General features: G+C 42.1%; 1 protein-coding gene across 1 annotated transcript in view; it reads right to left on the bottom strand.

Annotated features, from left to right (window-relative positions):
* Positions 1 to 3701, bottom strand: part of ANTXR2 (ANTXR cell adhesion molecule 2) — a 142602-nt gene extending 138901 nt beyond the window's left edge. The window contains exons 1-3 of the mRNA XM_029944320.1: positions 3369 to 3701; positions 2606 to 2677; positions 467 to 538 (exon numbers count right to left, since the gene is read on the bottom strand). Coding sequence (XP_029800180.1) covers positions 467 to 538; positions 2606 to 2677; positions 3369 to 3520 — 296 coding nt within the window. The 5' untranslated portion in view covers positions 3521 to 3701. The remainder of the gene's footprint in view (positions 1 to 466; positions 539 to 2605; positions 2678 to 3368) is intronic.
* Between the last annotated feature and the right edge of the window lie 10849 nt (positions 3702 to 14550).

Raw genomic sequence — 14550 nt, 5'->3', positions numbered from 1 at the left:
GGACCTTGGAGTAAGACTGAAGATCTGGTATGTCTGCTGAATCTAGTAATTATCGTGCTCACTTTGGCAGCACATATACTGAATCTAGTAATTATACAAAGAGATCAATATCTCTTGCCTCCCTGATATTCTGCAAATTCCTTGTCAATTAATATATTATATTTAAATAAGAAAGATGTAGAACTACTTATAGTAACAGAGAGGTGGAAAGTAGTGAATACACCACTAAGGCAGAGATCTGGGTTTCGGTGTACATTCCATGGACAATACGAATGATATTGATTTTCAGATTATCTGCTCTTTTATATACTCATACCTCCTTTCCCCTCTATTAGTGAAGAGAGCTAAATTGTCTGTGCATTTGCTTGATTCCACTGGGAGGCCTGAATCACTACTTGGAAATATCAATCATTCCTTCCAGATTAGTCTCTACTAAAAGCCTACAGTGAAACGATAATGCACTAACCTGTCTCCAGTTAATGGCAAAATAATGCTTGCTTGAGAAGAAAACACAATGAAAGATAATCTCATTTGAGGGCTGCAAAATAAGAAAAGAGGCAGTTAAAACATTTTTCAAAGAAATATTGATACAATACAGATATATAGTTATGGAGTCTCAGTTAAAATGGGACTCTGATGGTCCAGGCTTCTTTTAAATAGAACTTCCTAAATAGATACACTAACTCTGCCTAATGTTACTGCATAAGCCGTTTTGGATTTAGGCAGTGTTTCTCAGCACCCAAGCAATCCTCCATGACCCACAGGGCCATTTAAAGAAGAGACTAACCAGAAAGACAAATTCTAGACCAATGTAAAATCCTTTCTTAGAAAACCCTTCTTCCCTCAGTTCTACCTCATCTCCTTAAAGGATGACAGACCCTTCTGAGCGACTGTCATTAATGGTATTTAGGGCTAGAGAGCAGCCAGGTTGATTTAATTACCACAATTACAATAGGAGTTCAAACAAAAGCTATCTGAAACTAGGAATACTTAATGAGTGCCATGGATAATGTGAAAGAGACTAACCAATAAGTTTGATTAGACATTTCCAACTGTGCAAGTCTCGAACATCAGACTTCTAACTGCCAATACCTGCCCCAGTTAGCAACATCTTTTAGACTTAGGCATTTATCTCACAGAATGCTTCTTGACTCCATGACACTCTGTACAACTATGACTAAGAGCTGAAACCGCAGATAGGAAACGAAGATCTGTAAACTGAAGATCAGGATGATCTCAAAGACTTACACATATTTGAAGTCATCCTCTACAGTATTCACCCTTTCTTCACTTCCTACAATGTTTTATGAGTCAGTAACTAAGCAACTAAATTTGAGCCAGAAAACTGTGTATTACAGGACTCCAACTTGGAAACCAGACCCAATAAATAAAGGCCCCACTTCTTGAAAACGTCGTATTGAAAGGATCCGTTGCCCTTGATCAAAAGCTGTGTGATACTTTCTGGACCCTCTCAGATTAAATCAGAAAATTTATAAACAACTGTCTCTACTGCCTTTAACATTTAAAGATATAGGGCCTTATTTATTTTTCTTTCCTAGACAGTTTTACTTCAGACCCTGTCCAGAAATGAGAGTGTTATACTTGGCTTCTTAAGCAGGAGACTGATGATTGAACATGGACAGGCATACATTTTTATAGGGATAAGTTTACTGCTGCCAATAACCGAAAGCAAGGATTGCCTAGGCCTCTACAGATTGTTTGAAGTTACTTGCAACATGACTTTCAAAATGTTTTGATCATCCAAGCCTGTTTTACAGAAAACATTTGGGCTAACAAGACTGAAAGAAGCAATATTTAATGATACACTCCTTTTTGTGTCCTTTCCATTATCTTGATAAACTTGCATTTGCTCATTGCATTTTTTTTCTTTAAAAAAAGAAAGAAAAAGAAGGCTCAAAAGCCTGGTGTCCTGGGGTTATTTTTAAACAGAGATGCCACTAATTCCTAGTTACCTCTAAATAAGAGAGTAAGCTGGATTTCATAGCAGTTATGCTTTTTATAGGAGAGAAAACCAGTCTTTCCTAGTAAGGCTTATTGCATATATAGAACAGTTAAATTTTAAACCAGCCACACACCCACACATTGGGTAAACACAACTCATTTCTTTCAACACACACAAGTGCCTTTTCTGGTAGTGGGTTATTAACACATGTTCATTTGAAGTTTACCAACACTTTTTTTTTTAATGAGGACCTCTACAATGCTAAGAACTGTGTGGAAAGAAAAATATATTATGGATACTATTAGCATAAAATTTGTTTAATGTGATAAATTATGAGAAAGCATAACTGAAATTCAAAACAGATGAAAATTCAGAAAGGAAAAGACATTTGGAATAGCATTTGAAGATGCTTCCCCAGGACCTGAGCCAAATTTCTGGGATCCAGATGACATAAGCCCTGAACAACTGAAGGGCTGTCCTAATAACTACATATATGTAATAATGATCTTGAGGCACTTAAAAGTCAACATCTCAGTAAAGGCTTTCCCTTAAAAAGGTTTCAAAAAAGGGATACCTTACACTTCAGTCTACTTCTCCCCACCTCAAACTCCCCTGCCAAAAAAAGTAAAGTGGGAAAAATACCTCACAAATCTCTCTGTAAGTTGCTGGACAAAATTGTAAATTTCAATCCAATTGTTTGCCACACTCCCAGACCTGTAAAGTGAAATTGAACTGATCAGAAAAAAAAAAAAAAAGAACAAAATATTTGCATGGGGGTAACCTGACCTCTTCTTCAAAGTAAGGGTATCAGTAGCTGAAACTTAGGTGCTAGAAGAATCAAGGAAGCCAAGTCATCTTCTGGGACCACCTGCCCAACTGTTTGGAGTAGAATCCCGGCTCTTCAAAATAAACACAACCTTCCCTCACAGGAAGTGAAAAGTACCCTGAGTGTGTGGACCCTAGGCTTTTCCTGGCCACAATGAAAGCGCTGTGATCATGATAAGACCAGGCAAACTTTGGCCAGTGAGGGTTGAGGACAGAGGGGGCTGAAGAACAGGCTCGTGTGGGTTCCAGCGACTGCAGACCGCTACCCCAAACAGACACTCTCCCATTTCCCAAGAGGCCCCAGGAGTGGCAAGCAGTGACTGCCCCACTTCCCCAGAGAGCCCAGCAGCTCCGGGCTCCTCCGATCACCGCCCCCCCCGACACACACACACACACACACACACACACACACACACCCAGCGGGCACGGAGAAGAAAGCGCTTGCCCTTCGCACAGGAATAACACAAAGTAGCAGTCCTCGGGTTCTAACACCCCTCCCCAGGGCGCACACACATCTGTCTCCTCAGCCACAGCGCATCCAAAGCCAACAGAAGACCCTGGACCTCCCTCGGGCACTCACTTGTCCAGGACGAAGTAGAGATCAAAGGCTCCTCTGCAGGAGGGCTGCTCCTGGGCGCTCACCAGCCCCCCAGGACAGCTGAGCACCAGCAGCCACAGCCCAGGGACCAGCCAGCTCCCGGGGCTGCGGGCCAGAGACAGCCCCGCCACCATTCTGCGGCCAGGGGCCTGCGACTGCCTCCTGCTCGCAGCCCCCGCGGCTCGACTTGTTGGGGACGCTAAGGCGGCGGGAGTCACCGGGGACGCACCCTGGGGTGGGGGCCAGCGAGCAGCTAGGGCCCCGGCGCCCGGGGCAGCAGGACCCACTAACTGACTGAGGGAGGGAGAGAGGAAGGGAGGGAGGTCCTAGGAGGACAAAGGAGACACCACAACGCCGCGGCTGCCGCCGGAACTCTTGACGAATCCCAGTGGAAGAGCGATCCCGTCCTCCCCCTCCGGATTCCGGCGGGTTCCAGCACACAATGAGGGCCCGCGGCGACAGCGCTCAGGAGAAGTTCCCTCTGGGCTTCTGGTCGAGCCTCTAGCAGCCGCCGCGGGGGCCGACCGGGAGCCCCATTCCGCCCGCAGCGCTGGAGTCCGCTGCCGCGGGGACGGCCGCGCGAACTCGGAGCGGAGACTCCGGCCCGCCGGCTCCCTTGCAGCGGCGGCCCGACTCCCCGCGGCGCTCCAAACTTTCTTCCCAGTGCTGTGCTCCGGCGCGGCCGGGCGGGCCCCTTCAGCGGAGGAGGCGGAGCGGGCCCCGGGGCGAGTGGCTCCAGAGAAGCCGCTTCAATCAAGGCCAAGAGCAAGATCTGGCCAGGTCTCTCCCAAGTGTGTCAGTGTGCGTCTGAGGGCGAGGGCGGGGCTTGATCTGAAAGCACACACGCACACTTGTGGGTCCGTGCCTGAGTTGAAGTTGACTAACGCTTGCCAGATTTTGAAAGGAGAAAAGGAGTTTACAAAAACAAGTGTCCCCTAAAAACTAAACAACGTCCGTATAGCCTGCAGGCCTGGCCCGTTTCAGCAGCTGTGCAGAAAGACACTCTGTGTTTGCGAGACCGAAGCCTAGCAATTCCAAGGGAGGTGGTGGCCTCCCGGCTCCGCCCCACCCCCACTACTGCAGGCGCTGAACTTGCTGCGGGTCTACCTCAGTAAGGCAACTTCCTCTTTATGAACTTGCTTTGTAGTTTCAACTCAAAGCCCAAAACAGGCACGAGGGGGGAGGGAGGGTAAAGAGAAGCCTCCGCAGAACTCTTTAGGAGTGGAAAATTGTACTTCAAAAGATTCCATCCAACTGTCGTTATCCCAAGTTCCAGATAATTAAGAATTTCATCTCCTGGCAAGCTAGGCCGTCCTTACCAAACCTGTGCTGGAGCTGAAGGTTCAAGTGCATTCACATTCTCTGCTTACTCATTCTGCATTTCCTTCCCATCACCTCCACCTATGACTTCCCACTTGTTAAAAATGACTTTTGAGCTTTGAGTCAGTGCTATGATGAGCAGGGAAATGAAGTGTCCCCTCCTCCTTTATATTGTATCTAAATTGACGCTTTATGATAAAAAGTTCATGTAGTACTTAATCATATACTACCTTTTAGCACCTCTTGTTTGTTGTCATGAGTATTTAACTTTTCATTTACATTATCTTCGATGTACAACCAGATTTGTAAGCTCTTTAAGGATAGAAACCAGTCACTTTAAAAAGGTTTACTGAGTATCTCAAGCACTGTTCTAGGACTTGCAGTGAATGCACAGAACAAGATGACAAGTCCATGCTTTCAGGAAGCAGGCAGTCTGGTTGAGGAGGAAAAGCAGACAAAAATAAGTAAATGCCCATATTAGCGGGTGGTTTACAGAGATTTCAAATATGGTACTATGATAGAGAATGACTGATTAGGTGACTAACAAAAGGAAGACAGCTCTTCCAAACACCAAAACCGAAATTCCTAACTTTTGCAGGCCACCATAGACATTAGCTTAGCACATGTAAGAAACAGACAGAAGGGCAGTATGGCTAGAGCTTTGCGGGTAGGATGGAGTAAGAAAAACAGGCAGTGGGCAGATTATGTGGTGCTTTGTCAACTGTGATAAACAATTCAGATATTTTCTATTAAGTGTGATAGGAGCCCATCAGAGGGGTTGAACCTCTGGGAAGGGGTAGAGGATAACATATTATGATCTATGTTTTTCAAAGATCATTCTGGCGGATATGTCACAATGTATTTGGAAGCAGTAACAGTGAAAGCAAGGAGACCCGTCAGGAAGCGATTGCAGTATCAGGGCACAGTAAAATGGCACCATCATTCCTATAGCAGCTAACCTGAAGGATATGAATGGACAAAAGTTTTAATAAACCCAGAGGGGCACCTGGGTGGCTCAGTCGGTTGAGCGTCCGACTTTGGCTCAGGTCATGATCTCACAGTTTGGTTTGTGAGTTCAAGCCCTGCATGGAGTTCTCTGCTGTCAGCAGAGAGCCTACTTCGGGTCGTCTGTTCCCCTCTCTCTCCTACCCTCCCCTTCTTGCTCTCTCTCTCTCAATAAACATTACAAAAAAAAAAACAAAACCCAAAACAGACAGACTTGTAGTCTGGACATATCTGCCACCTGGAGATGGAAATTCCAGTATCATCCACTGGATCTACCACTTCTCACCTGATGGGGTGTGGAGGGTACTAATAGGACAAGTGGTTGACTGAATGCATGGAAGATAATTTATCCTTCTATTAGAAATAAAGACAAATCCTCCATTGTTTTCAAATAACTGAGCTCCAGAAGAAAGTCTAAGGAAAGGGATGGCTATATTAAAATAATCCTGATTCTTCCCTCCTTGGCTTCACCTTTTCTTGAAGTACTGAAATTCTGATTCCACTGTAGTCATTAGGTCTCCAGGTGTTTGCTGCCACATCTTGTTTCACATTTGGCTCCAACTATAGATACACTCACTTCTCTCTTTGACTTCCCACGGTAAAGCTGAAACCGGCTGACCTTTTCAGGAAACTGGTATTAACAGCTTTTTAACATCTCTTGTCAAGGTTTTTATTGTTCACTGTTGGTTAAAACTGGTCTCCATTTCCAACTTTAATCAAGACAAAATCAAAGATATAATATACCTTTAGTAATTAATACCATATCGGCATGTGACTAATAAAACCTGGGAGAAAAATCTGACAGAAAGTAATAACAACTGATTTAAAAAGGGACAGAGGTGAGGAAATATGAGACATGATGTCAACTATGTACTCTTGTCCTCATGATGAAGTATTTGAAACTCATATTTATTGCCTTTCTTTTCCCCTAGCTTCTTGACTCATTGCCTGTTCATCTGGGACCCCACACACTGATCTAAGGATCTGTGTTGTCCAGGCCTACACTAAAGCAATATATCTTGAACTTAATACTCGTTCATCCTCAAAATTCCCTGGCCCGTGTTACTCAGTTCTTCTTTCCTGACTACAAGACCAGCAGAGCTGATGGACATACTAAAGCATATTACCATTCTTTCGGTTATTTGTTTGGAAAATTTATTGAGCCAAGTTCTAGAACTTTTTTTTCATTATACTCATTTGCTCATTTAAGATCTACAATAAAGCAAGGAATTGGCCTCACCTAGCAGAGACCAATAGTTAATCAAATCTCTTTCATCTAGTAAAACATAGGAGGAGGTCATTAATTATGGAGGCAATCAACTGTCCAGATTCGCCCCAGACTGAGGGGTGTCCAAGGAGACGGGCTTTTAGTGCTAAACTGGAGCAGTCCCTGGGGTGGTCCATGGCAAAGGAGACTGTTGGTCACCCTGTTTCCAGGCAACAATGAGGGACAGTGTAAACAAGGGAAGGTTTGGGAATTTCACCAAGCCATGAAGAAGGAACAGCGCTGACAGCAACCCTCTCTGTCCCCATCTATCAGGTGAAGGCCATGGGCAGCGTGTCAGCTGGACACTAGCCAGGTCAAGTTTCAAACTGACCTTTTTGCACCATGACAGACATGCTGGGACCCTGTGCAACTTTCCAAATCAAGAATAGGCTACAGAATGCAGACGTCTAAGCAGAAAGAGAGAGGTTAGACTGAGTTATTTAGATAAACAAATCTAAAACAATTCTCTTTTATGAAATTATCTGGATTTCTGCTGGAGTATTTTGCTTCACAATCCAGGCAAGCATCCATTCTTTGAAAATTACTCTTTGTATCAAACCAAACTTCTAATTCGTGTTAGAATCTATTACTGTGTTACAGAAAATATGCTAATAAATCCAAAAACATTTTGAACTCAGTATCATACAGTTAGAATTGCTGGAGATTGATAGTTGATAATTAAGTGTTCAGTATCATTGTCTACCTCCTTGACTCGCAGAGCTCCTATGCAATTCATGTTAGATTTTGCTTATTTCTTTATTAACTGATGTTTATTGATACCTACTATGTAACTATTAATGTTCTAAGCCCAAATTTTATATTCCCTGCTCTCAGGAGCTCACCATTCTAATATTCTATCACCAAGTTTTTTCCATCTCCCCCAATGCCCACAAACAACAGACAGAAGGGTCAAATAAACAATAACAATAAACATAGGAAAATAAAATAAAATACACGTATCCTTTATGTGTAAAAAAAATCATATAATCTACATTGTTTTCAGTAAATATCTTTGCATGACGTCCACAATGACAAATCTGACTCTCCTGGAAGTTAAGTATCACACTGGAAGTGATTCATATCCACATTACATGTGGAGTGATTCATTATATGATATCTACATTGATTCAGAGGAAGAAGAATAAGTCTTTAGTATCTATAGGTGACACCGCTTATTTAACTTTTATAGAATACAGTCATTACACGTAGATTTCCCCAGTATCAGAACTAGTTCCTGAGAGTGAAGGAAATGGTTTTGGAAGGTGTGATTACTTCTAAATTAACATCTCTATGTATGACAACAGGGCCTGCATTTGGGGTTAAGTGTGTTTTAAATTCAGTTTCCCAGAAACAGATCTGAGACTCTGAGATTTGCATGCAGGAGGCATATTGGAGCATTCCTTCAGGAGCACAGCGTTGGAGGGGTGAGGGAAGCAGGATGGTCCAGGAAAGTTGGACCATGGCACAATTGCAAAAGAAAGCTCAGCCAACCACAATGGCAGCTCTGGAGCTTGCAATAGTCTTTTACAATTGTCCTGAATTGAGTGAAGCAATGCGGCCAGTGTTTTGTGTCCCCTCCTGGACCAGTTATTAACTGTAGCTGGCCCCTACAGAAGAAGCATACCCTTGGGCAAAGCGGCTGCCTCTGGCTTGGGGCCAGTATAAGAAGAACCTCAGCAGCAAGATGTCAGCAGCCAATCTCCTGGCTGTGGGGAATGAGGGCCTCAGTCCTGAAGCGGGACTCCAGGTGATGCAGCCACAGCATCCAGAACATCCACAAAAAGCCAAGAGACCGGCAGCTTGGTTGATTAAATTCTTATTTCATAGGTAATGTCCGACTTTCACAAATTAGCTCAGGCTCAGAATGGTGTCCTGGAATGATAACGTCATGTATCTGTCTCCCTTCTTCTCCAGATCAGCTTCTCAGTGCTCAGTGGAATTATTCTATAGCAGTATTATAGTAGCATTCCATCTTCTTATACCTGCACACTTCAATGTGACTTATTTTCTGAAGTGTAAAGCCAATCACATTAATCATCTACCTAACAACTGCCAATAAGAGATCACTTCTGAACAATTCAAGGCCCTCTACAACAGCAGCACAGATTAGCTCTATATCCTCCCCTCTAACAAGTCCCTCATATACTCTGTGCTCCAGAGAAAACCTGACAGTCACTGTACTATCACATATACAACTGTACCCTAGATATTCACCTCATTTGTATCCCTATTGCCTGACATCATGTGTCAGGTGTCAAATTCTAGCTCTTCTTTCTCTTCCTTTCCATCCCCTTACTATTCCCCAACTCAGGCCAAAAGCCATTGGGTGGGTGCAAGCAAATAGTGTCAGGGTGGGCAGGAGCTATAGTAGTCTAGAGTAGGGTGTCAGAAGCCAAGCAGATTTAGGAGTATCCTCCTGGTCCAGGGAGGGCCTTGCCTGGCATGGGGTACCCCAAGAAGGATGAGAGAAGTGTCCACATGTAGTGGCCTAACATGAGGAGTCAGAGGATGGCTCAGATGAGGAGATTATCTCTGTGTGTGTATGTGTGCATGTGTGTAGAGGAGGCACTGCCCAGTGCGAGGTTCTTGACTCTAAGAGAGGGAGAAGAACTTCTGTACAGGGGGCATGCTCATCGTGGAGCAGCGGGAGTCCAGCATGGACTTCCATGCAGGCAGGTCACCCCCACTGCAGGGTGTCGAAGCATGAACAGGGAGACAAGCTGTCCGGAATGTTGGAACATGAATGGGGCAAGAAGGCAGCTGGTAGCACAGTGCAGAGTATAAGAGCCAGCAGTGTGAAGAATTCTGCACAAGGGAAGCAACCTTGCAGAGAATATTGAAATCCAAGTAATATATGGAGGACTTTTTTGCAAAGGTCACCCCCCATAGGGTATAGAAAGTGCCTAGGCAATGTGGCAGCCAGGTACAGAGTGACAGGGTGGTGACAATATCAGAATTCTTGCAGGATGAGGGAGTCAGTGTTGGGGGGAAGAGAGCAGTGGTGATATGACAGTGGTTACATACAGAAGGATTGATGAATTAAGTAAATATACAAAATGGAAGCTACATTTTTCACCATCAGATAAGGAAGTTATAAATAAGGAATGGGAAAATAGCTATTCTCATAAGTCCTTAACATATCTTGACACAACTTGATTCATATTCCAATTTTCAAATTCTAATCATTTTGCTGTTTATCAGCATCCCAGCTAGGGGAGAAGTGAAAATCAAAGAAAACAGAATAGAAAAGTTGCCTGAAATGGAGGACACCATGAGTGCATTCACTTAACACTGATCTAACTCCCTTCTACCATGTTTTTCTGCATGCTAGAAAAAACTTAAAGCGGATATTTCCTGAACTGCCCTATAGGTAGCTTTCTTTGTGGTTTAGAGCTCATGCCAGACTTTGAATCAGAACCAAGTTATAGGAGAAGAGACACAGGGCATGAAGTATCCTTTTTTGCTGGTGCAGGTCACAGCAAAGAAGGTGTGTGAAGGAGGCACCCTCTGGGACTCATTAGGTGGTTTCCTGGATCACCTCCTCCCTGATCTCCACAGAGCGGGGGGCAGCTCCCTTACAGCCCAGTGCTGGACTGCACGTGGGAAGTCGTTCCTGAATGCTTGGCCTTTACTCCCCTTCAACAACCCAAATCACTCTATAAACTATTTACACTCTTTAATAATCCCTTTCATTTAAAGTAGCTATAACAGATTCTGTTTTCAAAGACATCTACAATGTCTGACATTGTATAATTTCTATGAACCTTAAGTTAGTCATTTTACTGGCATTTATAATTACAGTAAAAGGTTTAAATGGAAGAAAAAAGATAAGAAATTGTCAATCTTTTAATTATCCATTGCAGTTATTTGACATAATTCCTTTCCTTGGTAGACTCAGATACTCTGGAGGAAAAAGAGAAAATAGATTTTAAACGAAGAAAAAGATCCAATCTACTTCTTTGTGCATTTTGCAAGATAAGTACAAATCTTAGCTACTTATGGACACAGAAGTAGGAATTTTAAATAACAAATTCAAAGAATGGGAATGACTGTAGATAGAAACAGACAACTCAGAAGGGATACAAAACAAGTTACAGCTAGAAATGCTTAAAATTGCAAAGGACATAAGTAATCTTTCAATTTGCTTCCCCCAGATTAGTTTAAACAAACAAGTTGCATGTTTATACCTACTTTTAAGAGGTTACAATACAGAATAACTTGGAAGAGCTTAAATTACTTTTGTAATGCTTATTTTATTATGTATTATGATAGTATACAACTTGGAAAATAATAAAAATGAATTTGGATAACAATGTGTAGTTTTTAAGATACTTCTATCTACACTATCTTTTTTTTTAATGTTTTATTTTTATTTTTGATAGACAGACAGTGTGAGCAGGGGAGGGTCAGAAGAGAGGGAGACACAAAATCCAAAGCAGGCTCCAGGCTCTGAGCTGTCAGCACAGAGCCTGATGTGGGGCTCACACCCACGAACCGTGAGATCTTGACCTGAGCTGAAGTCGGATGCTTAACCAACTGAGCCACCCGGGCTCCCCTACACTGTCTTTTTGATAAAACATTTCCAGTTTACAACCAGCTGGCCTTAGATGCTGGGTGCATTAAAAATTAACAGTGTATATCTTAATTCTTCCCTATCACCTTCCTCAAAAGAAACAAACAAAAAAGACTGGATGATCCTGGGAATTATATCTAAGGATGATACCTAAATGACAGAGCTCTTAGCTAATCCCATCCAGCTAAGAAAATTCAAGTTTATCTGTCTCTGTTTCCTTGCTTGCAATCCATCATGGGAAAAGGGCACCCTATATCTTTGTTTCCACCATTTTCATAAAACAAAAAAAAATTTTTAAGTCTTCTAAGCTAAGCATCAATTTAAAGATTTTGTAGGCAACATGAAAAGGAAAACTTTTTTTTTGCTTGTTTCAAACTTTTTTATATAACATTTAAACAGCCACAGTGTTTCTGCTCCAAGATATTTAAGCGTTGGTATAAACTATTTTTTTGGATAAAAAAGTTTGAAATGTAATTTTGCTATTTGGAGTGCCTACCATAAGTACTACAATTAAAAAGATTTTTCATAGTTTTGAGTCCTTGTGTTTCTCATGGAAACCGCTTGATTAGTGCATATCCAACTTTATTTTAACAGCACATATGGCACATAGATTATCTATCCCAGTTTTCTTGGGAAGTTCTTTGAAAGGAGCAGTAGGAAAGTTGTCAATCCCCAAATGGCCAATGGGTTTCATATGTAGCAAATTTGGCTAGCAAAAATACCAACTTAAGTTCAATAATATTGGACTGCAAGTGCCTGAGGATACTTTTTAGCCAGAGGTTTCCTTTTGACTTTGATATTCATACAGAATTAATATAGCTTCATCAAATAAATGGAACTTCAATTGAAAAAATTCATTTTTACAAATGTTTTAAATGTATTAATCTAATAACTATTTAATCCTTACTCTCTGCAAAGCACTGATCTTTGGGACACCCAGAGTCTGTTAAGAAAGATAGTCTAGTTATATATTTTACCTATTGAACTAAGATACTTAAATAATCACAAGACCAAGATTAAAGTGATGTGATAGAGTGCAGTAAAAATGTCAAAGAATGAGAAATTACTCTTAGCTGGAGAGATCAGGATTAATAAAGGAGAGAGCATTTAAACTGCATCTTAAAAGATGGATAGTACTTTTAAGATTAGTACAGGGGCACCTGGGTGGTTCAGGCAACTGAGCATCCAACTTTGGCTCAGGTCATGATCTCACAGTTTGTGGGTGCAAGCCCCATGTGGGGTTCTGTTCTGACAGCTCAGAGCTTAGAGCCTGCTTTGGATTCTGTGTCCCCCTTTCTCTCTCTGCTCCTCCCCCCTGCTCACACTCTCTCTTTTTCAAAAATAAACATTAAAATCTTTTAAAAGAGAGGCGCCTGTGTGGCTCAGTCGGTTAAGCATCCGGCTTCAGCTCAGGTCACAATCTCATGGTTCATGGGTTCGAGCCCTGCGTCGGGCTCTGTGCTGACAGCTCAGAGCCTGGAACCTGCTTCGGATTCTGTGTCTCCCTCTCTCTCTGCCACTCCCCTGCTCATGCTGTCTCTCTCTCTCTCTCAAAAATAAATAAAACATTAAAAAAAATTTTTAAAGATGAGTACTGATAAAAGGAAGACAGCTGCAGGAAGAAAAGGAATACCCAGCTTCCCCCTGAGGGTGGGGAGTGATAGAGGAACAGCATCAATTACTGAGTTGAGCACAAGAGCAAACATATTTTTACAAATAAGTGCAACCTTTTTGACAACCTTCCTTACCTGTCTCATAGTATTACTTGTATCATAGTATCAGTATTGTGTTCTGTTTGTTTTCGTTTTAGAGAGAGAGTATGTGAATGAGTAGGAAAGAGGAGCAGAAGGAGATGAGAGAGTCTTAAGCAAGCTTCACACTGTGTTCAGCACAAAGCCCAACTCAAGGCTCAATCCCACGACCCTGGATCATGACCTGAGACAAAATCAAGAACCAGCAGCTCAACCCACTGAGCTACCCAGGCACCCCAGCATTGTGTTTTAGTCACTCATTTTATCATGCTTTCTCTGGAGTATTGTCATCATACCTTTAATAGTCTGACCACATATTACCTTAAGAGTTGATGCAAAGGCATTATGTATTGGAAATGTGCTTAGAGAAATGACTGTTCCCCTGTGTCCCACCCCAGCCCCCATCCAAGGAAACAGAATCATAGAATAATGAATGTATAGAGCACCTAAAGGGCACAGAAACTTAATTTCAGTTGAATACTGAGTGCATGATGGGTTAGAGTGGAAAGCAAAACAAACAAATTTGGATAAGGTTCAATATGTAAAATACTTTAGGTCAGTACTGCTCACCATCTACTTTTATAAATAAAGTTTTATTGAACACACCCATTCCCATTTGTTTACTCAATGTTCGTGGCTACTTTTGTGCTACAATAGTAGAGTTGAGTAGTTGAGACAGAAACCGTATGTTCCAGAAGGCTACAGTATTTACTATTTGCTCTTTAATAAAAGAAACGTTGCCAACTTATACCTTTGATAAAAACATTTTAGTGTACGTACATCTTTGTGTGGAAAAAGTGAAGATGATAAATTTAAACATCAGTGAGTTTTGAACAGACTATGCTTTTGGAAGGACACTCAGGTTGCTGTGGCAAGACAAGTTAGAGAGGAAAGACACTGAGTAGCCAAGACCTCTTAAAACTACTTTCAAAATAGATAAAACGTTGTATTATTAAATTGCTTTTTATCTTGTCTTCAATGAAATACTATAGCCTAGATTCACTCAAAATTGCAAATTTAACAGTAAAATCAGAAGAATGACACTCTTAATAGTGGAAAGCTAAGGGAAATTCTGTGCCTCAGAGGAATATATGTAGGTAGGATGTGCCTGGAAAAGAGTTGGAGACAGAGCAGCTGTGCATGGACTGCATGGGATGGCTCAGAGGCAACAACACGTGGGAAATCTCATTGTTGGAATAGGGTCCCAGAATATCTTTACAGTTAATAGTAAGCCTGCCATTTCTAGAC

The sequence above is a fragment of the Suricata suricatta genome, chromosome 1 (genome assembly GCF_006229205.1).
Source record: "Suricata suricatta isolate VVHF042 chromosome 1, meerkat_22Aug2017_6uvM2_HiC, whole genome shotgun sequence".
NCBI classification, from domain to species: domain Eukaryota; kingdom Metazoa; phylum Chordata; class Mammalia; order Carnivora; family Herpestidae; genus Suricata; species Suricata suricatta.
Note: the sequence above shows the minus strand (reverse complement) of the source record. Positions and strands in the feature narration are given on the sequence as shown.